The 24,597-nt window shown below is 44.6% G+C and overlaps 1 protein-coding gene across 4 annotated transcripts in view; it reads left to right on the top strand.

Moving 5' to 3' along the window:
* LOC124031575 (sodium-coupled neutral amino acid transporter 3-like) overlaps positions 1-24,597 on the top strand; it is a 70,918-nt gene that overhangs the window by 21,897 nt on the left and 24,424 nt on the right. For 3 of the 4 annotated variants that reach the window (XM_046342988.1, XM_046342986.1, XM_046342987.1), the window contains 4 exons: positions 12,368-12,578; positions 13,362-13,382; positions 13,595-13,676; positions 16,063-16,178. In XM_046342988.1, the coding sequence (XP_046198944.1) occupies positions 12,463-12,578; positions 13,362-13,382; positions 13,595-13,676; positions 16,063-16,178 (335 nt within the window). In that variant the 5' untranslated portion in view covers positions 12,368-12,462. The remainder of the gene's footprint in view (positions 1-12,367; positions 12,579-13,361; positions 13,383-13,594; positions 13,677-16,062; positions 16,179-24,597) is intronic. The other variant, XM_046342989.1, reaches the window with a different exon arrangement.

The raw sequence follows: 24,597 nt of genomic DNA, 5'->3' as shown, positions 1-24,597 counted from the left end.
GATAGGGGACATAGAGAGTCAAAGGATGCAGAGAGGGAGGAGAGGAGGGTTGAGGAGGCAGAATCAGGAGATAGGTTGGAGAAGGTTTGAGCAGGGGGAAGAGATGATAGGATGGAAGAGGAGAGAGTAGCGGGGGAGAGAGAGCGAAGGTTGGGACGGCGCGATACCATCCGAGTAGCGGCAGTGTGGGAGGTGTTGGATGAGAGCGAGAGGGAAAAGGATACAAGGTAGTGGTCGGAGACTTGGAGGGGAGTTGCAATGAGGTTAGTGGAAGAACAGCATCTAGTAAAGATGAGGTCGAGCGTATTGCCTGCCTTGTGAGTAGGGGGGGAAGGTGAGAGGGTGAGGTCAAAAGAGGAGAGGAGTGGAAAGAAGGAGGCAGAGAGGAATGAGTCAAAGGTAGACGTGGGGAGGTTAAAGTCGCCCAGAACTGTGAGAGGTGAGCCGTCCTCAGGAAAGGAGCTTATCAAGGCATCAAGCTCATTGATGAACTCTCCGAGGGAACCATAAACTGAATATAATGTGTGTAGTTTTAGTTCTGAATTAGAACAAGGACTTTCTGTTCCTTATTAGAAACGAATGAAGCTATCGTCAGACCGGCTGGAATACTGAGTTCCTGACATCACATTCTGTCCCCACCTAGGGAGGGGAGAGACCTTGGGCTTGTAGTAGATTATTTAACAGGTGGCAGACAATGTGAGAAGGCTTGTGAACTATATTGCCATAGTATCTGAGAGGAGGAGGGACATTTATGACGAAATGTGAGGTATGTAGACCAATGTACCGGAAATGATAGGGAGAATGTTCCCGTGAATAAACATTTGACTATTGTAGACTGGGTCTCTGTCTGTTTTAATATATATCAGTATCCTACAAATCCTGATTTAACAGACTAATTTAATTGAATTGGTTAAAGAACATGATAACTTAATTCTCCTAACAGTTTCTTCAAGTGCAATCGCAAAAAACATCAAGCACTATGATGAAACTGGCTCTCATGAGGACCGCCACAGGAAAGGCAGACCCAGAGTTACCTCTGCTGCAGAGGATAAGTTCATTCGAGCTTCAGCTAAGAAATTGCAGCCCAAATAAACAGACACATCTCAACATCAACTGTTCAGAGGAGACTGCATGACTCAGGCCTTCATTGTCGAATTGCTGCAATGAAACCACTGCTAAAGGACACCAATAAAAAGAAGATACTTGTTTGGGCCAATAAACACGAGCAATGGCCATTACACCAGTGGAAATCTGTCCTTTGGTCTGATTAGTCCAAATATGAGATTTCTGCTTTGCCAATTGAGGTGGTTTGGGATGAGTTGGACCGCAGAGTGAAGATAAAGCAGCCAACAAGTGCTCGGCATATGTGGGAACTCCTTCACGACTGTTGGAAAAGCATTTCAGGTGACCACCTCATGAAGCTGGTTGAGAACATCCAAAGAGTGTGCAAAGCTGTCATCAAGGCAAAGGGTTTGCGACTTTGAAGAATCTAAAATCTAAAACATATTTGGATTTGTTTAACACTTTTTTGCTTGTTCCCACATATGCTGAGAACTTGTTGGCTGCTTTTTCTTAACACTGCGGTCCAACTCATCCCATCTCAATTGGGTTGAGGTCGGATGAAAACACCTATGGGAGATTCTGGAGTGGCACCTGAGACAGCGTTTTCCACCACCAACAAAACACCCAATTATGTCATTTCTTGTGGATGAATGGTGTCGTATCCCTCCAATAGAGTTCCAGACACTTGAAGAGTCTATGCCAAGGTGCATTGAAGCTGTTCTGGCGGCTCGTGGTGATCCAACACCCTATTAAGACACTTTATGTTGGTGTTTCCTTTATTTTTGCAGTTACTTGTATAGTGAGCATTATGTTCAAATCTCAATGAAATTGCAGTATCGAATCGCAATGCATATAGAATCGGCACCAAAGTATTGTGGTAATATCGTATTGTCCCTGGAAATTCCCAGTCCTAACACACACACACACCCACACACATTGTTGTCATCTTTGCCAAGGTGGACTGGAGATGTTCTCTTTGTGTCTAAGCGCTTAATGGACATTTGTCTTAGGATGGTGAGGAGCGAGCACCTCCAGGCTGTCTGTGCTGGTATCTTGTGGTGGCTTCTCCTGATGTACCGACATACGGACTGGGCAGGGGCATTTCCTCATCCCTCCACATGTGCCCACTGCCTGCTCCGGCTCTGTGCCAGCCCCCCTCCTGGCCAACAGGTGGAGACTCTGAGTCCAAGGGAATGGAACTAAATTGACAGCATGCTACACTGATGGGTTAAGATTAAGATATCAACCAAGTCATAGAATGAAGGATGGAAAAAGCTAACACGCTGAAGTGTTTTCCAAACAAGGTGTTTATAGTAAGGTCAGTCACATTGAGGATGGCTATAGGATCCGCTGTACACTAATAGAGCTGACGAAAATGCTTCCTTCCACTCAGCCTGTTTTTACTCACCTCATGAACTTTTCAAGGGGGTTATTTTGAGTCAGATTGAGACGGCAACAAGGAACTCTCAGGTGGTACATAACGCACCATGGAACCGTAGGTTAAAGGATGACCCTGCTGTGTAGCATGGTGTGACACATGTGGTCATACCCTGTAGAATGAGATACATACTGGGGTGAGGGCAGGGGTGTGTTATAGCAAAAACAAACAACCGCCCTCCAACCACCCCGAACTGTCCCCTGACTGTATAAGTGGATGAGGAGCATGGTGTGGAATACACACCCCTCGTGAAGCGGATGTGGTACATGGTATGGTATGTCAGAAGTTATTGCTGGCTATTTAAGACAGCTGGGATAGGAGCTTCAAAAACACATGCAGTATTGCAGAGACAGCAGTTGATGCCTGTATCAACATAGTTTGGGGATCCTGAGTGGCACAGTGTCACTCGGGGTGTCACTATAGACCCGGGTTCAATCTTGGGCTGTATCACAACCGGCCGTGATCGGGAGTCCCATAGGGCGGCGCACAATTGGCCCAGCGTCGCCCGGGTTAGGGGAGTGTTTGGCCGGGGTAGGCCGTCATTGTAAATAAGAATTTGTTCTTAACTGACTTGACTTCCCCCGGGTAAGTCTTACACTAAAGTATAATTCTAAACCTGCCTCATATGAAGATAACAGGCCGTTGATGGTGTGTCTTTGCTGCTTGACAGGACTAAGTCACCTAAACTTGGGCTTTTTATGGTTGTAGGCCTCAGCGGCCTGGCCCTGTCTTACTAATATGGCCTCCTCCTCTCACTCTGTTCCTCTCCCAGGGTCAGCAGCAGCTGTATGGCAGGGTGCTGCTGATGTTTGTTTGTTATGCCATGTGGCTCTGTGTGTCCACCAGAGCAGGTGTAAATATTTTACAAGTCACCAGAGCAGGTCATTACTGGCTGATTAACTATGTTGACTTTGGTGTAAAAGCAGAAGCTACCCACGGCCACTAATGGTCCCCACTCAGCTTCATTCCCCCCTGCTTAACAGGAGTAAACTCAGGGATGCCATTGTAGAAGACGAGTAAGACATCTTCCAACAGAAAACGTTTTGCAACTAAAAATGCATTGTCTGGGGCCTCCCGAGAGGCGCGGTGGTCTAAGGCACTGCGACGTAGTGCTAGAGACATCACTACAGGTTAGGGGAGGGTTTGGCCGGCCGGGATGTCCTTGTCCCATCTCGTTCTAGCAACTCCTTGTGGCCGGCCGGGTGCCTGCACGCTGACTCGTGTCGCCAGTTCTATGGTGTTTCCTCTGACACTTTGGTGCGGCTGGCTTCCGGGTTAAGCGAGCAGTGTGTCAAGAAGCAGTGTGGCTTGGAAGCGTTGTGTTTCGGAGGACGCATGGCTCTCGACCTTCGCCTCTCCTGAGTCCGTATTGGAGTTCCAGCGATGGGACAAGACTGCAACTACCAATTGGATATTACGAAATTGGGGAGAAAAAGGGAGAAAAAGTACATCAACAAAAAATGGCTTACAACGTTTCATCTGTTTGCTTTGGTTTGGTTCCTAGTAAATACACTCCTGGTCTGTGTGTTGGATTGTGTTGGGTAGGGTGGGCACAGTGACACATACAGTACAGAGTAAATAAGGGGTTATAACAACCCAAGATAAATATACAAACATTGAACTATGTGTGTGTGTCTGACTGTGTAAAGATGGAAGTGGACTCTTCTAACAAGTGGATTCTGTGAGACGACTTACCGTTGGACCAATCTCGGTAACAAGAGGACTACAAGTAAAGGACATAGACAGGTTGTACAGCCAGCTGCTCTATAAATACACACACACACACACACACACACACACACACACACACACACACACACACACACACACGCACACGCACACGCACACGCACACGCACACGCACACACACACACACACACACACACACACACACACACACACACACACACACACACACACACATAATGATTCCATGTGCGTTCATATTCTCCAGAGTGCAGAGCGAGCTTTCTGGGAACAATTCACCAAATCCAAGGGGACAACATGATTGAAATTGATTCAGAGAAGCCTATGGCAAACACTTGTATAGTTCAGAAAATCAATTGCGATGTACTTACTAACAATGAGTCACAGAGAAAGGAACGTGTTGCTTTTATAAGCCATAGTCAATGATTACGGTTGTAAAGAGTGGACGCTACTCCATTAGTACAACGGTAATAAATGCATGTACTGGGATCTTCCTGACTTAACACCCCTATCCAATCATATCGTTTTCATTTAATACAGTGTTTACGTTGGGAAATAAACTCCATACGTATTCAAATATTTACATTGGGCCTGACAATGAGAACCGCACCAGAGAGCATTGAGGAAGTGAATGAGAAGAGAAAATGATACAAATAAAGTATAGAGACAGGAAATGCACACGGTGGCCATACTGAGACTGGGGGCTAAAGGTGCAGAGCAAGAGAGACAGCAGTATGAGAGAGTCTCCAGAGGCCCGAGATACAGTGAAACATTCGGAAACAAATTTAGACAGTGACAGGTAGGATAATAAATATTGCCTTAATATTCCCATGCTCAAAATGAAAGATGAGGATACTTTGGTAATTAGAGTGTATTTGATGTAGTGGGCTAATATTTCTTGAACTTGAACTCAACTATAATGTTATTTATGTCCCCAGGGATACTAAAGTGGCCTAGCAACTCAGCAGAAGCAATATGCTATTATTGAGGGAGATCTTCACATTCCATAGTCCTCACCCACAAGGGGATAGGTACAGTCCATGTGTATTTTCTGTGTGTCTCTCTTTTTGTCTGTGTTCATCTGTCTAGTGGAAATTGGGTGTCATCTTTTCTTTGACCCTGAACTGACCATCTCACGTCTTCCAAAAAGTGTGGTCTGCCAGTGTCCTAGATCATCAGCCAAGGCCACAGATATAAAATGGGGCCTAAATAGACACTCAGCCTTCTGCTGACTCATCTGATCTTTAATAACCTTTGATAGAACAAATTCTGGATCTATCTCCTCACTGCTTGATCCAGCTCCTGCCAGGCAGCACTGCACCCCACCAAGTCAGAGAGGGAAGATGAACGATTGATCTTTTGCAACCTTTCAGATTCAAATGAATGAATGTTACATTTGAACCTTTACTCTTATGTCCCTCATTTCGAAGTTGCTGAGAGATATTCAAGGTCTCCAATGAACCTCACTGCGGCTCAGTTTCCTTATGTTAATCACATATTGTATTGTTCACTTTAAAACTGGAGTGGTGGTGGGTGATCCATTACCAGCTGTGTGGAGAGCTGCGGCTAAAGATGCTCTGCCAGGCCGGGTGACACTTGTTGTGGTGACACAATGGGGCTGCTGTCTCCACCCAGGAAGCAGCTAGATAACAACAACAGCCCATTGTCTATGGAACGGACTCCCCCAGGGCCTCTGATCTCACAGAGGATATTGGAAATGGGGTAAATCGGTGACACTGAGGTCATGCAACCCAGTGGGGAGTAACTACACCATCATCGTAGAAAAGATAACTCCCGCACATAATTCAATAATTGTTATTGGTCACATGCGACAAATGCAACAGGTGCAGACTATAGCATGAAATGCTTACTTAAGAGCCCATTCCCAACAGTGCATATTTAAGTAAGACAAATATTTGCTGAATAAAAAAGGAAATAGTAGCACAATAAACTGGGATACCTAACAGGGATGTAAACAAATTTGTGCACAAAATTATTTGAGAGGAATAAGCTTTTTGTGGGTATGGAACATTTCTGGGGTCTTTTATTTCAGCTCATGAAACATGGGACCAACACTTTACATTCATATTTTTGTTCAGTATAATAAACATAGTAGCAGCAGCATATGTGAAGAGTGTGAAAGTGTTTATATGTGTGTGTGTGCGTGGAGCATCAATATGCATGTGTGTGTGTGTGTGTGTGTTTTTATGTGTGTGAATGTATGTAGTATGTGTGTGTGTGGAGTGTTCAAAAAATAAAGTTAAATAAATAATAAAGGGGTCAATGTAAATAGCCCGGGTAGTCATTCGATTAACTGTTCAACAGAGGGTTTGGTTTGAACCTCGTGATCACCCTTACAAAAATGTTCCTTCATAGTACAATGAAAAAAAAATACAATGGTGCTATAATGTTTTTTTGGTCACTGCCATGGCAGGAAAATACCATGGTAATGTTGCAAATAACAAGCTACTTTTGTGCCACATTAGTGACCAAAAAAACACAATAGTACCACGGTATTTCTTTCATTGTACTACCATGGCAGGAAAATACCATGGTATTTGCAGCAATATGTTTGTATTTTCCTAACGTGGTAGTGACCAGAAAAACGTCGGAGCATGGTATTTTTTTCATTGTATTACAATGTTACAAAATGAACTAGGGTGGTACGTTTTTCTGGTCACTACCACATTAGGAAAATACCATGGTTTTGTACTAGCAGCATGTATTGCAACATGAAAGCATGGTAGTTGTTTCCAATGTATTATCATGATTGTCTATGTCCCACTATTTTTCAGGTAAAGTGACCAAAAACATAGTATGGTACACATAAAGCAACATTGACTTCTCGCTCTGCAATGGCAAAGCATAGCCAATGGTGGGGAAAGTACCCAATTGTCATACTTGAGTAAAAGTAAAGATACCTTAATAGAAAATGATTCAAGTAAAAGTGAAAGTCATCCAGTAAAATACTACTTGAGTAAAAGTCTAAAAGTATTTGGGTTTAAATATACTCAAATATCAAAAGTAAAGAAATTGCTGCAACAAACACACATGGTCTAGTAGTGTAGTGTACCCTCTCAAACCCCTTTAGCTCATAGTGAAAAACAACAACACACATGGTCTAGTAGTGTAGTGTACCCTCTCAAACCCCTTTAGCTCACAGTGAAAAACAGCAAACACACATGGTCTAGTAGTGTAGTGTACCTTCTTAAACCCCTTTAGCTCATAGTGAAAAACAACAACACACATGGTCTAGTAGTGTAGTGTACCCTCTAAAACCCCTTTAGCTCACAGTGAAAAACAGCAAACACACATGGTCTAGTAGTGTAGTGTACCTTCTTAAACCCCTTTAGCTCATAGTGAAAAACAACAACACACATGGTCTAGTAGTGTACCCTCTAAAACCCCTTTAGCTCACAGTGAAAAACAACAAACACACATGGTCTAGTAGTGTAGTGTACCCTCTTAAACCCCTTTAGCTCATAGTGAAAAACAACAACACACATGGTCTAGTAGTGTACCCTCTAAAACCCCTTTAGCTCATAGTGAAAAACAACAACACACATGGTCTAGTAGTGTAGTGTACCCTCTCAAACCCCTTTAGCTCATAGTGAAAAACAACAACACACCTGGTCTAGTAGTGTACCCTCTAAAACCCCTTTAGCTCACAGTCAAAAACAACAACACACATTACATTTACATTTACATTTAAGTCATTTAGCAGACGCTCTTATCCAGAGCGACTTAGAAATTGGTGCATTCACCTTATGACATCCAGTGGAACAGCCACTTTACAATAGTGCATCTAAATATTTTAAGGGGGGGGGGGGTGAGAAGGATTACTTTATCCTATCCTAAGTATTCCTTAAAGAGGTGGGGTTTCAGGTGTCTCCGGAAGGTGGTGATTGACTCCGCTGTCCTGGCGTCGTGAGGGAGTTTGTTCCACCATTGGGGAGCCAGAGCAGCGAACATTTTTGACTGGGCTGAGCGGGAACTGTACTTCCTCAGTGGTAGGGAGGCGAGCAGGCCAGAGGTGGATGAACGCAGTGCCCTTATTTGGGTGTAGGGCCTGATCAGAGCCTGGAGGTACTGAGGTGCCGTTCCCCTCACAGCTCCGTAGGCAAGCACCATGGTCTTGTAGCGGATGCGAGCTTCAACTGGAAGCCAGTGGAGAGAGCGGAGGAGCGGGGTGACGTGAGAGAACTTGGGAAGGTTGAACACTAGACGGGCTGCGGCGTTCTGGATGAGTTGTAGGGGTTTAATGGCACAGGCAGGGAGCCCAGCCAACAGCGAGTTGCAGTAATCCAGACGGGAGATGACAAGTGCCTGGATTAGGACCTGCGCCGCTTCCTGTGTGAGGCAGGGTCGTACTCTGCGGATGTTGTAGAGTACACATGTACACATGGTCTAGTAGTGTAGCGTACCCTCTTAAACCTTGGGAACCGTATAGGGTAAAATAGTAAAAGGAGTCTGACACCTTTGAAGATAAGGTTTAAAATAATTAGTTTAACTGGTGCTTCTCTCTTCAATACAGTTTTCAGTTGGCTCTCTCTCTCCTTAACTGACTAGGATACTCGTATACAATTCTAAATAGCCAACAGCCTAAAAACTATTTGTAAAAAGGTATTATCATCTTATATCGTAAAGAAATGCTTTGATCTCGGGCCCTTTTTATGAACAAATCTTTATCTCATGAACAAGTCTTATAAATTAATATGTTCTTGCTACAGCATATACCCAATATGTTCCCCCTGAAGGAACAGGACTTACTGGGCTGTGAAGGCACACCGGAGACCTGGTGCGTATAACCTGCATCAATGGTACTGGTTCGATGACACACCTCGCACGGCATGTGCAAGGAGCTAGCACAGGACGCACTGTGCTGTGGAGGCGCACTGGAGACCTGGTGCGTAGAGCCGGCACAAATTGTACCGGAACGATGACACACTTCACATGGCGAGTGCGAGGAGCTAGCATAGGACGTATTGGGCTGTGGAGGTGTACATCTGGGCGAGTGCGAGGTGCAGGCACAGGACGTACCGGACTGGCGAGGCGCACTGGAGGCCTGATGCGTGGGACCGGCACAGATTGCAGCGGACTGGTAACACGCTCCTCCAAACTCCTGCGTTGCCGCATACTCCTCGCCATCTCCACTCCCCGGTATCCCTCCTCAAACTATTCTATTGATTCCCAGGCGGGTTCTGGCACTCTCCCTGGGTCGACCGACCACCTCTCTACCCCATCCCATGTTGTCACTGGTTCACACCTTGGCTCCGCCGACCACCCCGTGTGCCCCCTCCCAATTCTTTGGGCTTTTCCTTGTGGCCGCGACCCCCGGCGTCGTCGCTGTTCTCCATTCTCTCCTTGCTTAGGAGAACCTGTCCTGTCAGGATTTCTTCCCAAGTCCAGGATCCCTTCCCATCCAGAATCTCCTCCCAAGTCCATGTATCCCTCTCCTCCTGGGCACGCTGCTTGGTCCTGTTGTGATGGGATATTCTGTCTCGTTCGCTAGAATAAATGTCGGACCATGGCGCAGCGGATGTTGAGTTCCACATTATTTAATAGAATGTGAAACTAAGCAAAGACAAAAACAAATAAACAATAAACTAACAACGAACCGTGACAACAGCGATGCTACGTGCATTTACTCAAAACAATATCCCATAAACACAGGTGGGAAAAACAGCTACTTAAATATGATCCCCAATTAGAGACAACGACTACCAGCTGCCTCTAATTGGGAATCATACACAATCACCAACATAGAAAAACAAACCGAGAACCCCACATAGAAATAATTAACTAGACTAACCCCCCAGTCACGCCCTGACCTACTCTACCATAGCAAATAAGAACTCTATGGTCAGGACGTGACAAGCGTAATATATTTAATATGCCATAAACTTTTTTTTTTAAATAGTTTCACTAATTCATTTTAATTAACTTAATCATTATGACACACCCCTCACTTTTGACATTGGTTGCACTAATTGCACTGTTTGTCTACATAACCTGGTTCAAGTATTCATGACATTACCCTGAGGAAGGCACAGTGATGCCGAAACGTTGGTAAATACCCATTAAATTGCTGGGAGTTTATATAAGGAGTGTGCGACTTTCTTTATTTTGATAGTTTATGTTTTATCCACAGTTAGTCAGCACCTCCACACAAACTAATGTTTCTGGGTGTGTACCAGCTCATGTTTTTTAACATGCCATACCTCACAACAGCAAGTTACAATGTTTCCCTTTGTTTACACTCTCTGTGTGAACTTTTGTTGGAGTCCTCTGTCGCCATGACTACGAGAGGATAGCTTGACTGGAGCTAACGTTAGCTGACGTTAGCTTCTATGCTAACGGACTCCTATAAATTCATTAAACTATCAAAACATCATAGAAAAAATTACAATAATATATTATCACTCTGCTTAACTTGGTGTTTCATATCCTATGCTTTATAACTCGCTCACTGTGAAGATAAGGTTTAAAATAATAGTTTTATCTGGTGCTTCTCTCTTCAGTTTTCAGTTGTCTCTCTCGTTCAAATGACTCCTTAGGGGTGTTCACACTGTACATTAGTCCAGGGCTAAGAGCCTCCTAAGCGAGTGTTCATACTTACACATTCTAAAGTAAGCTAGCACCATCCTTAGCTCAGGGCTAGCTGGCCCTGGTCCAGAGCAGGGTTAGCACTGACTTTTCAGGGTTAGTCCCATAAACACAGTGCCAAAATAGCCTGTGTGAAACTGGGTCAAGAACGATTATGTAATGTCTGTAATGTGTTCTGCACATTATTTTGATAAGAAAATTCATACTACCGTATTTATTCCTTCCATCTGAGGACAAAAACCAAAATACTTAAATCGGTAGAAAAGCATAGGCTTGCAAAGGTTAGGCTACCATACTGTATATTTCACATTCTCACAATTTCTAGTTGGCAATACAGGGACCCCAAACATGAGCAAAAAACAAGACTATTAATACAGTAAGTATTACCCCTTTTTTGACAGCAACTATTCCCTTTTTCATTGATGTTACAGACAAACTAGTGGCAGCCTAATGCCTCTTATCAGAGACGTGCCTATGCTGGTATATAAATGCATCAGTATAATACCAACCAACCTCTTTTACATTTACATTTACATTTAAGTCGTTTACCTCTTATCCAGAGTTACAAATTGGTGTTTTATGACATCCAGTAGAACAGTCACTTTACAATAGTGCATCTAAATCTTAAAGGGGGGTGAGAAGGATTACTTATCCTATCCTAGGTATTCCTTAAAGAGGTGGGGTTTTGACCTTGGTGGGTTTATTTATTTAATGCATTATACTGCCATTGTACCATGGTAACCACAATGAATAAATATGGTATCATAAAATATATTTTTTGGTACCATTTATCATAGTTGTGCATTACCATGGGCTACCGGGTGGCCCAGCGGTCTAAGGCACTGCATCTCAGTGCTAGAGGTGTCACTACAGACCCTGGTTTGATTCCAGGCTGCATCACAACCGGCCGTGATTGGGAGTCCCAAAGGGCGGTGCACAATTAGCCCAGCATCGTCCGGGTTAGGGTTTGGCTGGGGCAGGCCATCATTGTAAATAATAATTTGTTCTTAACTGACTTGTCTAGTTAAATAATGGTAATAATGGTAATGGTAATAATTCAGATCTTTGCATGGTATAAATGCAATACCATGGTAATATTTAGGTACAATGGCAGTACCATGGTACTACCATCATACTTCAAGACTAAAACCATGGTACATGTCCATGATTCAGACTATACCATGCTATATGTGAAAGTACCATAATAGTACCATGGTATAAATAAAAGTACCAACGCAAATATTTGTAAGGGCAGCTCAGAAATGGGCTTCCTGTGTAAACACAGACAATGTATGCAGGAAGTGTTTGAAACAGGTCATATCTTGGGTGTTGAAGTGAAAGGTTTACTGTGTAAATAAGAGTAGCCAGATAGTCATTAGCAGAGAGAGAGACTCGCTGTTCAGGTGTATTGTGGAAATTCAGTTGGATGTATTTACAGAAATGCAGTATTAACATACACAAGTGTCCCCAAATGGTCGTATCCAGTAGAAAGACAGACAGAAGAGTAGCTATAGGATCTGTGTCAATGAAATACGTTCTGTCTCTCTCCTCTAGATACAGTATCTGAGGGAGCAGACTGAGAGGACCACACCCAGTGAACAGACACCACACGAGCCAAACAGACTTCTGGGATAACTGCTGACTAGAGTATGGAGCCGGCACAATCAGAGATGAGCATCTTGGGATGCTCGACCAATGGGAAAGGTCACAACCTAGGAGATGACAAGTATGTGCCTATGAAGACCATGCCAGAGGAATTAGACACGTGAGTTTCTTTTTGCTGTACATGTACATCATTGTCACATAATTGTATTGCGAAACAGCCACAGCTAATCAGAATCAAGGCTTTGCATATCTGTCTGATAAGCATCTGAAACGTTCTATACACTCACCTGATTGTCTTTGTGCCTCTACACCACAGAAACAATACAATGCGATACAATGAATTTCATTCCAATTGTTTTTGAACTGATGCTTTGATATTGTTATTGCATAAGGGCGGTGGCATTTAGCCCGCTGTTGTGCCAGGCCCATAGACTGGAGAGAGTAATGGGTTTTGTGCTGTGTTGGGTTAAACTGTGAACGTGTCACGTGTTGTCGTCATTTACCTGCCAGTATGGAAATCAAAGCCCATTTAACAGTCTGTAAATGTCATCTGTGTTTTTCTTAAAAAATACAGTAGCCTGTATTCATCAGGGTTTTGGGGTCAATTCCTTTTCAATTCAATCAATTCTGGATATGAACTGAAATTCTAATTTCAACCCTGATATTCATCCACATGATTCTATCCAAAAGCAGGTGACTTACCCTCTAATACGGACATAATTTTACAGACAGAACTCTTAAAACCCTGTTTCTATTTCCGCCATGCAAATTGTGCTTTGCTCGCCCAGTCCTTGCTATGACATGTGTATGACATCAGCAATGAGGATGAAGCGTTTATACGTCGTGAATGACGTCTGAACAGACAATATAACTGATTTCCTAAGTGCATGTTTGCCTTGTTTTTGTCCCATCGTCGCCCTTGGATCCTTTGTTTGCCACACAGAAATGGTACTCAAAATGCCAGGTATGTTTATACTTCAGATATACAGTCACACAGACACAATCTCTATCTAGTAGGCTCACTGACGATGTAACATCGTTACAATCCTTTCAGTGAAGCACCTTGCCACTGTTTTGACAATAAACTCCCTTCTATTTGTGTAGCTTGAGTCCCTCATTTTAAGGTGCCGGTTTTTAGGGACTATCAATTGTAATATCCTTTTCTGTTTCGCCCAGGTTTGATGATCCCGATGGCATCCTGGAGAGTGAGGAGTTTCTGCCCAACGGAGATGGGACGAAGCCCATGCGCTTCACAGACGTGAGTGTGACTGACTTTACTATCGACAAAACTGAAACATTACTCACTGGGCTGTTTCCCAAATGGCACCCTATTCCCTATGTCTAGCCCATAAGACAAGTTGACATGGCCACAATTGTCATCTATTTCTTGTTATGATGGATGTCGCTCATAGCCTACATGTCTTTTTTTTCTCTGTTAAAGCACATAGATGTGCATGAAACTGTAAGCAAAAAACATATGCAGAAATGTGCCTTTCTGCCTTTTTAATTTTGTTTATCGTCAGTGGTCAAGTCAAGGAAGCATCATGTCCAATATATTGGCCACACTCCACTTACACTCCACTTACCAAGACCATTGCCAAATGAGGAGCACTGTCACTGGCTTTTATAGTAAGCCCTGAGGTGGTGTAATGAGCCTACAGTGGTACCGCCCAGCACATCTAGAAGGGAGTGTATTTCATACCAAATTCCTCCCTTGGGATGACGTAGAGGCACCTTCTCAAGGTGATGTCAATGGTAGAGTTGAACCGCTAGGGTCCTCAAACTCAACTCAGGACCTCAAATGCAGTTGCACTGCTTTTTTTCATTGTTTCCCTCTACTCGGGGACTGATTTAGACCTGGGACACCAGGTGGGTGCAATTAATTATCAGGTACAGAAAACCAGCAGACTCCGGACCTCTTTGGGCAAGAGTTGAATACAAATGCGCTAGGGCCAAAAAAAGAGCTAGATTAACTACTAAAATACCAAATATATCACTTTTGCAACAAACTCAAAATTAAGACTAGAATTGACATGTTTCATTAAAACTAAGCCTAAAACATCTGGTTTTCGATTATTATTATTTATTTATTTTATATGAAAATTACTCTTTAAATTTGTCTGTGCCCATAGGATAACCCTTTGAAGAACCCTTTTTGGTTCCATGTAGTACCTGTTCTACAGAGGGTTGTACATGGAAACCAAAAGGGTTCTACCTGAACCCAAAAAGGTTCTCCTATGGGGACAGACAAAGAACCCTTTTGGAACTCTTTTTTTATAAGAGTGTACCCAGCTAGCACATTTGGTTCCTTCGAAGTTGTGGGAACGTAACTTTTTGGTTTCCCTTTGGTTCTGGGAACGAAGCAATAAGTTTCCTGACCAGTAAAACATAAAATGATTTCAACATTTTTGAACTCCAAGCACAGATAGGACACATGTAAATGAATTTGCTTAGGCATTAGTCATTCAAACACATTCATTTTTTTTTTGTGGCACGGCATCAGTAAGATTCAAACCTATATTCTGATGTCTATCCTTGGAATTAGTCCACTGTAACACCAGGATGGAACTAGCATACCATGTTTTTTTTTTACTTGTACAAAACTGTTCATTTTAGTCTATTCAAACAGACCCCATGTCAAAGCAAACAAGCATTCATTAACATTAGGTGTGGCCAATTAGTGGGCGAGGCTAACATACCTGAACTCACAAGATCAAGGATAGATAGTTTTGTTGAAGCTGAGAACGGAATATATTTTTTTCAATAACATTCTTAGAACGTTATTTGCACATTAACATTAAACATTAACATTTAAGTCATTTAGCAGACGCTCTTATCCAGAGCGACTTACAAATTACTAATGTTTTCTTGTGTTTTCACATTTTTATTACCTTTATTTAACTAGGCAAGTCAGTTAAGAAGAAATTCTTATTTTCAATGACGGCCCAGGAACAGTGGGCTAACTGCCTTGTTCAGGGGCAGAATGCCAGATTTCTACCTTGTCAGCTCGGGGATTCGATCCAGCATCCTTTCCACGGGGCAGGGCAGGTTCTGAGAACATGACTTTAGATGGAGCCATGAGTATTCCTGCAGAAAACGTTATGCTAAAGTACTGAAATTCCCACAGGAGAATGTTGTTTCTTAATGTTCTCTGAACTATTAGAGAATATGTCAAAACCAGTTGGAGTGCGTTCCTAGAACATTACCCAAATGTAATTAAATGTATCCATGTTTGAACGTTTAGTAATAGTTCTGTTAAAGTAATGAAATACCAAGATCAATAAGGTTATTTTTGTCAAGTTCCTTAAATGTGCTGAGAATGTTCCAAGGCCAAGCAACTATCCTGCACCAATCCCAAAATGTCCTTGAAAAGTTGTATGTAAAATAACCATAGGACAACCACACTCACACCAAGCTCTAAGAAATATATGGTTATCAGAAAATGATGTGCTAGCTGGGTAGAGAATAGGGTGTCAATGTGGGGTGCCATTTGGGAAGCAGACACTTTGCTAATGACACATTCGGCTTGTCACATTGCACTTGACAAAAACACAAATTTTGAAATGTAAGAAAATCTGAACTTTTCAGCGATACATTATTATTGAATTAACTAAATCTGAGATTGTTGTATTTGTTTTGATTAGTTTGAGGGAAAGACATCTTTCGGCATGTCTGTGTTCAACCTGGGGAATGCTATCATGGGCAGTGGAATCCTGGGACTGGCTTATGCCATGGCCAACACTGGCATACTCCTCTTCCTGTAAGTCAAACTGTCAGCTTTCTACATGTCTCTACATGTCTGTAACAATGACCGTAAGTCGCTCCGGATAAGAGCGTCTGTTAAAGTACCAAAATGTCAAATCCTGCCCATGCTTCTTAACGGTCTCCTAGTCTTTCCATTCCCCACTTGGCTTAGTGTTTTTGTCCTTCCTCTTCGCATAAAACCCGGGAAACGGCAAAACGACACACTGACTTTCAAATCACTGACACACTGAGCACAGATACAGTAGGAGTCACACATTAGCTATTGGTTGGTCTCTGTTGATAGTAGCGCTGCCAGCTTGTTGTGATATGATATCCCTTTGCTTAACAAGAGTGCCTGTAGAGAACGTGCTCCCCAGTCCCAGTTATAGCCTTTAGGTTGCACATAGAGTCCACACAGTGGAAAGGGCCAGGGTGGGGGTTGAAAATAGCCACAACCTTCGCTTGTAGGAGGGAGCTGGGACAGCCAGGAATGCTATTTGCCCAGAGCCCCAGCCTGCCTGCCTCAAGAAGGGTCCTGTGCCTGGGTGGAGTGATAAGGGGCCAGGGTGGGGCTGGAGGCAGGGTAAGGGTCTGTGGTGACGTGACACTTCTCATGGCATGATCCACACTATCCCCTCCCTCCCATCCTCCAGTATTCTCCAACCCTTGTCCCCGCCCTTGTGGGCACATACAGGCCCCAGAAAGGCCACAGCCCAGAATAGCCCCCCGCCTGCCAGTCCCCACGCCACTGGCCCCCTCTGTAGCGTTGGACATGTCCTCCCCTCTCCTTGCTCTGTCCCTCCTCCCTCTGCCCCCCCCGTCCTTCTCATGGAAACATACAGCTTCTCATGGAAACATACAGCTTCTCATGGAAACATACAGCTCCTGTTTATTGCTTTTGTGACTCCAGGTTATAGTACAGGTGAGCTTAGGTTCAAAAGGTTTAGACAGATATATTTGTTTGGACTTTGAGAAGCAGGAATCAATTCACATGGATTTTTTTTACTGTGTATTTTGCCCCATGGATTTTTCTTTCCATCCAAATACAGTATTATCGACTTTGGACTCAAAGTATTGTCTTATGGTAAAAGTAAGCTGATAAGTCTAGATTCCTGTAGCAAGCAAGATGTGATCAAATTTTGAAGTCCTTGTTCCAAGTCCTCTATCTTTTCCCATGGAAAAACAGATCATGTTATATTAGCAACCATATTGGATATTGGTTGCATTGCTGGTGTGACCGACACAGGGGCTTCGTTGTCTCTCGAGGGTAACATACTGTTACCGGGTTTACAGGGTTTCTCAAGGTAGACCTAAATAGATGTTCTCTACCTCCCTCAGCATATTATCACACCCTAGCAGTTCCAATGGGATGCGGGGAGAGCTCTGAAAACGTCATTTAAACACAAGACCTGAGAACTCAGATTCCACGCTCACAACGTGACATTTCCTGGACAGTGAACCAAACCAACCATTAAGCAACTCCTAATGGCTCTCGTGACTCCTGCACTCTAAAAACTGCTGGTTTAAAAAGCAACCCAGCACTGGGTAAATAGTGGGCAAAACACATGTCAGGTTATTTTTGACCCAGCACTTGGGTCACTTAGTTGGGTTATTGAGCTATGCTCAGATGGGCAGTATTTCTGTTACATTTATTTAAAATTCATATTTGAATTACGTCGGAGTATTTTACATTACACTGGGCTGAATTACACTCCAATGTATTTTGTGACAAGATACTTTTGAAAGCTGTGATTTGTATTTTCAAAATTCTATACCATTTCTTTATAGTGGTTCACAATTTTGTGGCCCCCTTTCACCCTAAATTGGTATTAGAAGTCTGATCGGACCATGGTGTTGATAAGAGTGTCTGCTAAATGAACTACATATAAATGTATATGTAAATAATAAACAATTGCAAAGCATGCCAATGTAAAATTCTAATGAGTTCCGCCCCGAAACAAGTCTCATGACAATACCCAGTGTGCTTTGCATTTGCTCATTTTCACATATACATTTTGGCCATTTAGCACAGGGTTTCCCAAACTCGGTCCTGAGGGCCCGTCCTGGGTGCACGTTTTGTTTTTTGTCCTAGGCCTACACCGCTGATTTAAATAATCAAAGCTTGATGATGAGTTGGTTATTTGAATCAGCTGTGTAGAGCTAGGGCAAAAAAACACAAAACATGCACCCAGGAGGGCCCCAGGATTTAGCAGAAACCCTGATATAGCAGATGCTCTTATCCAGAGTGACAGTGCATTCACGGTAGATAAACAACATATCACAGTCATTGCAAGTAAGATGTTTCTGTAACCGCTATCTTATATTTTATTTCGATACATTGTCTTTAGGGTATTTTATAGTTGTAATTTGTAATTTAAACCCATCCCTGGCTATTACCCACCAGGTCAGATCAGAAGACTGGAGGCATGGCTTAGTAGGCGTGTGGCATTCAGATTGTTATTTTTGTTGGCCCGTGAGAATAAATGTCATTCAGCATTGTCAACACAATTGACTACTGACGCTTTTGTAGCTTTAATAAGGCTTACACAAGCGTATGAGTTCCTCAAGTGTCTATGCATATCCCCATGTTGGGATAGGTACCACTGTGTTATGATGTTTAAATAATCATGTTATTAAAAAACAAACCAAAAAATGCATTCAATAAAAAAAACAGGTAGCAATAATCAGTCCATCAATTAGTTAATCAGTCAGTCAGTCTGTAGGAGTGGTTGACGGTGTGTTAGTGTCTTTGTGCTGTGGGAGGGAAAGTGGTGGGGACTGGGCTGGCAGTTGCTGGATAGATGTAGTAGTTGTGGCTGGTCGGTGCTGTGTCCAGGGTTGTTGCTGGTGTTAGGGCTATGACTGGGACCAGGAAAAGCTGGGTTAGTTTTTGGGCTGGGTTGGATATAAGGGGGTGGTGCCGGGACTGTCGAAAACAGGACCGGTAACCAGGAACTGGGGCTGGTGCTGGGTCGGGATCTGTAGAGGGGAAGATGGAAAATCTGAGGAGCGAGTAGACACACAATGGAGCCTTAGACCCAGAGGTCAATGGTGGTAATTCCCTGTGGGCTGATTCCCTGTGGGCTGCTCGGCTGAAGATATTTTGGCCCTCCTCCATGCCTCGTCTGGTGGTTTGATGCTTGGGCTGACACTGGAAGCCGGGGACTGGGTTGGTGCTGGGACTGGATCTGCAGAACGGTGGAAATACAACCTGGGGAGCAAGCAGACACCCAAGGGAGTCCTAGACTATTGTGGCACTCCCCTGTGGTCGGCTCGCTACGGGTGAAGGTCTGGTGTTTGGTCCCTCTTCCGTGTCTCTGCCGGTGTCCTGTTGCTGTGACTGGGTCTGGTGCTGGATCTGTAGAGGGGAGGAAGGACAAGCAGACACAACTGGAAGTGATGGTACTCCCCTGTGGCTTTCTCACATAGGTCTAGATCTTTGGTCTTTCCTCTTGTGTGGTGATGACTGGTTCCTGATTCTGGTGAGAGGGATAAGTGTAATGGGAGAAAGGGGGAAATGGATGGAGAGGGATCAGAGGGTGGGGGTGATGGAGGGTATGTTCATCAGTCTGGGCTGGTGTTGGAGGAGGAGCGGTGTGGCGATAAGGCTGGACGCTGGAACACAGAGGGAGCAAAAAGGGCCCACACCCAGCTGTCCACGGAGCACTCCCAAACAGCTGGTGGGTGACATCAGTGTGAGCGCCAATGTAGGGGCAGTTCTCTGTACGTAGCTTGTGCCGTCTGTAGATGGATTCCCTAGTGGGGAGACAACCATGAACAGCCGCCTGAGGAAAGTCCTTCTGTTCGGAGTGTGTTGTGAGGGTCATGATTATGGGTTATTGGGGGGTCCAGGTCTGATAATTTAATTACAGATTAGGACGAGGGCTTCTAGCGGGTCGGTTGTGTTGTTGAGTAGGTTCTTGGATGTTCACAGGTCTTGCCGTGCCTCCTGACTACCTGGTGGCCCTGGTGGTTCTTGGAGGGGTGAAGGCGGTTTGGAGGGTCCGGTTCGAAGGGTAGTGGACGGAGCATAGCCTCTGTTGTTTCCTAGCGTGATGGTACTGGGGAGGTTTTGGATTCCGCCCACTCCGGTTGAGTCCGGTCTTAACAGGACCTGCCATTTTCGTGCCCCAGTCCAGGCGTGGTCTTTGTTCAGGACCCTCCTAGCTACTGACTTGAGGGTGGCTAACCTGCTTAACCAAACTTCTATTTCCTAGTTCTGGATGCATTCCTTGTTAAAATATACTGTAACTATCTTGGATTCTGTGGCAGAAAGTGGGTATGCTCAGAGTGTAAGGTTCTGTATTTATTTTCTAAGTCAACCTTGTGTTCTGTTTCGTTGTGTTCTTGAACGTAGCCCCGTCTTTCATTTTTGTTCATTGATTTCACCTGTGTCAGTTAGTTCACCTGGTCTCTCAGCTCATTTAGTTCAGTTCATTCTGTTTGTGTCTTTGTGAGGTATTGTTTGTTTTGTCTCTACCAAGCCTTTTCCTAGCTCGTTTGTGCGAACCAGTTATAGCCTTCAGTTTTAGTTTTGATTAACCTGCCTGTTTGCCTACCTTGTGTATGACCATTGCCTGCCTGTGACCACGATTCCTGCCTTCTGCGAAAGCGAAATAAACACCTGCCGCGGTCTGCACGTGAATCTACACAAAATCAAGGCTTCCACTCTGCCACCACATTGCCCAGGGGACTGTGCTGTTGACTTACTCCTTGTAGTGTCCCCACCGAAGAGCCATGTTCACCCCCCATCTATGCCGGAAAATGAGGCAATGGAGAACTACATTGATGAATCACTCAAACGGTTTCATTCATTCTTCTTCCCAGGCTGCCTCCAGCTTCTTCTTCGTTGGAAAAAGGACGGTGGTCTCCATCCATGTATTAATCTTCGTTCCCTGAATGACGTCACGGTCAAGAATTGTTTCCCTCTTCCTCTGATCCCAGCGACCGTTGAACAAGTGGTCCGCTCCAACATCTATACAAAACTCGACCTGCGAAGTGCATATAACCTTGTCCGTATACGTGAAGGCGATGAATGTAAGGTGGCCTTTATTACCGCACGAGGGCACTACGAATACCTGGTCATGCCCTACGTCCTTACTAACGCCTCTGCCATCTTCCAATCCTGTATGAACAAGGTTTTCCAGGATATCATCAAGCGTTCTCATCGTTTACGTTGATGACATCCTGATTTACTCCTACTCCCTGAAGGAACACATACAGCATGTGCAAAAGTTTCTTCAACGCCTCCTTGACCATAACCTTTATGTGAAGACTGAAAAGAGCACCTTCCATGTAACCTCGGTAAACTTCCTCATCTTCGTACTGACACCTGGAGGGGTCAGCATGGATGATAACAAACCCACCACCATTAAGGAACTCAAACGTTTCATTGGGTTCTCCAACCACTTTCACCGGTTCATTTGGAACTTCAATTCTACTGCCACTCCCCTCACTGCCCTTACCAGCCAAAAGACCTGCTTTCAACAACTTGAAACGTTTTTTTCACCTCAACTCCTGTCCTTCGCCAATCTGATCCGGCCCTTCCTTTCACCCTGGACTTGGATGCCTCCGAAGTAGGATTGGAGCCATGCTCTCTCAGTGGATGGGACCACCTCCAAAATCACATCCCTGTGCCGCCTTCTCCAGGAAGTTATCCTCCGCTGAGAGGAATTACGATGTGGGGAACAGAGAACTCCTCGCCATCAATCTGTCCCTCGAGGAGTGGCACCACTGGTTGGAGGGCGCACAACATCCTTTTCTCGTCCTAACAGATCATCGTAATCTGGAATATATCAGAGGGGCCAAGAGGTTAAACTCCAGGCAAGCCTGCTGGGCTCTCTTCACACGCTTCCATTTTCATGTTACTTACATCCCTGGGAAGAAAAACGTAAAAGCTGATACTCTCTCCAGACAGTTTGACCTTTCGACCAGTAACTCAGACCCTACACCCATTCTTCCCCTTCCTCTTGCATTATGAGACCGGTACAGTGGGAGGTTCACTCGGCCATACAATAAGCCCTAGCCTCAGACCCGGCTCCTCCTGAGACACCAGCTGGGAAGAGTTACGTACCAGCAGCTCTTAGACCCCAACTGATGCAATGGTGTCACACGTCCTTGGGGTCAGAACATCCGTGTATTACACAAACCACTGAACTTCTAGCCCGTAAGTTCTGGTGGTCCTCATTGGCATCCGGAGTAAGGGATTACGTACTCTCCTGTCCAGTCTGCGACCAAACAAAAGCCCTCGTCATCTCCCTTCTGGTAAGCTTCAACCTTTGCCAATCCCTCAGAACCTGGTCCCACATAGCTGTTGACTTCATCACAGACATTCCTGAATCCTCTGGTAACACCACCATCCTTGTCATAGACCATTTTTCAAAAATGTGTCTGATTCCCCTTTAGATTTTCATTTACTTAATGCCATGGAATTGGCTGAGTTTATGTTCCATCTGTATGGGATTCCGGTAGACATCGTCTCTGACAGTGGGCCCCAGTTTGTCTCCCGGGTGTGGCGAGACTTCTGTGACCGACTGGGGGTCGCCTTCAGCCTCTCCTCCGGGTACCATCCCCAGACCAACGGGCAGACAGAACGCCTGAACCAAGAAATAGGGAAGTACCTCCGCCAACAATGTTCTGCCTCTCCACACAACTGGAGTCGGTATATGGCCTGGGCCGAATACGCTCAGAGCTCACCCATGCATTCATCGCTCCGCCTTACTCCGTTTCAGTGTGTATTTGGTTACCAACCCCCCCATGTTACCCTGGGAGCCGGAGCCTGGTACTGTCCCAGCTGTCGATGACTGGTTTCGGCGTAGTGAGCGGGTATGGGAGACCGTTCACTGCCATCGGCAGGAAGCCTCTAATACCCAGAAATGCTTTGCCGACAGACGCCGCTGACATATGCCACTCTTTCACCCCGGACAGTGTGTGTGGCTCTCTACCAGAGACATCCTGCTCTGCCTCCCCTGCAAAAAGTTATGTCCTCGCGTCATTCGGGCCCAATGAGGGGGAGGGGGGGGGGGGGGGGGTACTGTAAGGTTCTGTATTTATTTTCTTAGTCAACCTTGTGTTCTGTTTCGTTGTGTTCTTGAACGTAGCCCTGTCTTTCATTTTTGTTCATTGATTTCACCTGTGTTAGTTACTCACCTGGTCTCTCAGCTCCTTATTTAGTTCAGTTCATTCTGTTTGTGCCTTTGTGAGGTATTGTTCGTTTTGTCTCTACCAAGCCTTTTTCTAGCTTGTTTGTGAGAACCAGTTATAACCTTCGGTCCTAGTTTTGATTCACCTGCCTGTTTGCCTACCTGTGTATAACAATTGCCTGCCTGTGACCACGATTCCTGCCTTCTGCGAAGGCAGAATAAACACCTGCCGTGCTCTGTGCGTGAATCTACCACTTTTTCTCCCTGAGTAATCATTACACAGAGTTACACAGGGCTGAATCTTTGCACTTTCTGAATTATGACCCAAATTGGGGGCCTTGAAACTAACTTCAAATTATTCCGGTGGCCTTCATCAGGCAGTTCAGGTTAGACGGCACAACGCCCATACGTCTCTGGATAACTCCCCTACTCTTATGTATTAAAGCTACTAAAGTGTCAGTGCTTAACCTTAACGTTGCTAACAATACAACAGAAAAGATTAACAGAGTAAAATTACATTTACTCACTGGTGGCCAATATAACTACCTAAATGCCACACCCCTACTAAGCCACACCTCCACACCTCAACAACCCAACTTAAAGAAAACAATGGGTTGTTTGTGACCCAACTGGCTGGGTCAAAATAACTCAATGTGTGTTTGGTCCAATATTTACCCAAATTGGGTTGTTCTCAACACAGCAATTTTTTTGAGTGCTGGAATGTCAGGCCTCAACCTATGTGCCCACACTGTGGCCAGATGCGAGGATCGTTACCTCTACTGTGGTCAGTAGTCTAGGGGCCTCCATCTGGCTGCAGGGGCCGGACTCTGAGGTTTGGGAAAGGTGATGGTACTGGGAGTGCCCTCTGACCATCTAGGAATGCTGACTGGGGAATGTTCAGCTCCCTTCCTCAGGGGTCAGTCCTACTGTAGGCAGACTGCAGCTCCTCTCTGGTCTCCCTTTTGGGCACAGGGGTCTAAGAGGGAGATGGGTTGTAGGGAAATTCTCTCTCAGATTACACTGGGCCAGGATTGCTGGAAGGAGAGTTATGGCCTTTGTTATACCCCCCCCCCCCCCCCCCACACACACACACACACCTCGCTACTGGGTTCTTACTCCAACATGATCTTTTCAGACTGTTGGCAACTATATTAACATTCTCATAACATTCAGAGTCTGCTGAGAAAGCACTTGCCTTTATTAACTCTCTGGGCTTGAGCCCTGAGATCACATGGCTACAGTTGGTATTTAACCAGCCAGTCGGATTTGTTCTAGCTAGTGTATTTCACTTTC

Source organism: Oncorhynchus gorbuscha, linkage group LG03 (genome assembly GCF_021184085.1).
Source record: "Oncorhynchus gorbuscha isolate QuinsamMale2020 ecotype Even-year linkage group LG03, OgorEven_v1.0, whole genome shotgun sequence".
Lineage (NCBI taxonomy): Eukaryota > Metazoa > Chordata > Actinopteri > Salmoniformes > Salmonidae > Oncorhynchus > Oncorhynchus gorbuscha.
The sequence above is the reverse complement of the archived record's forward strand: the minus strand, read 5'-3'. Positions and strand labels throughout refer to the sequence as shown.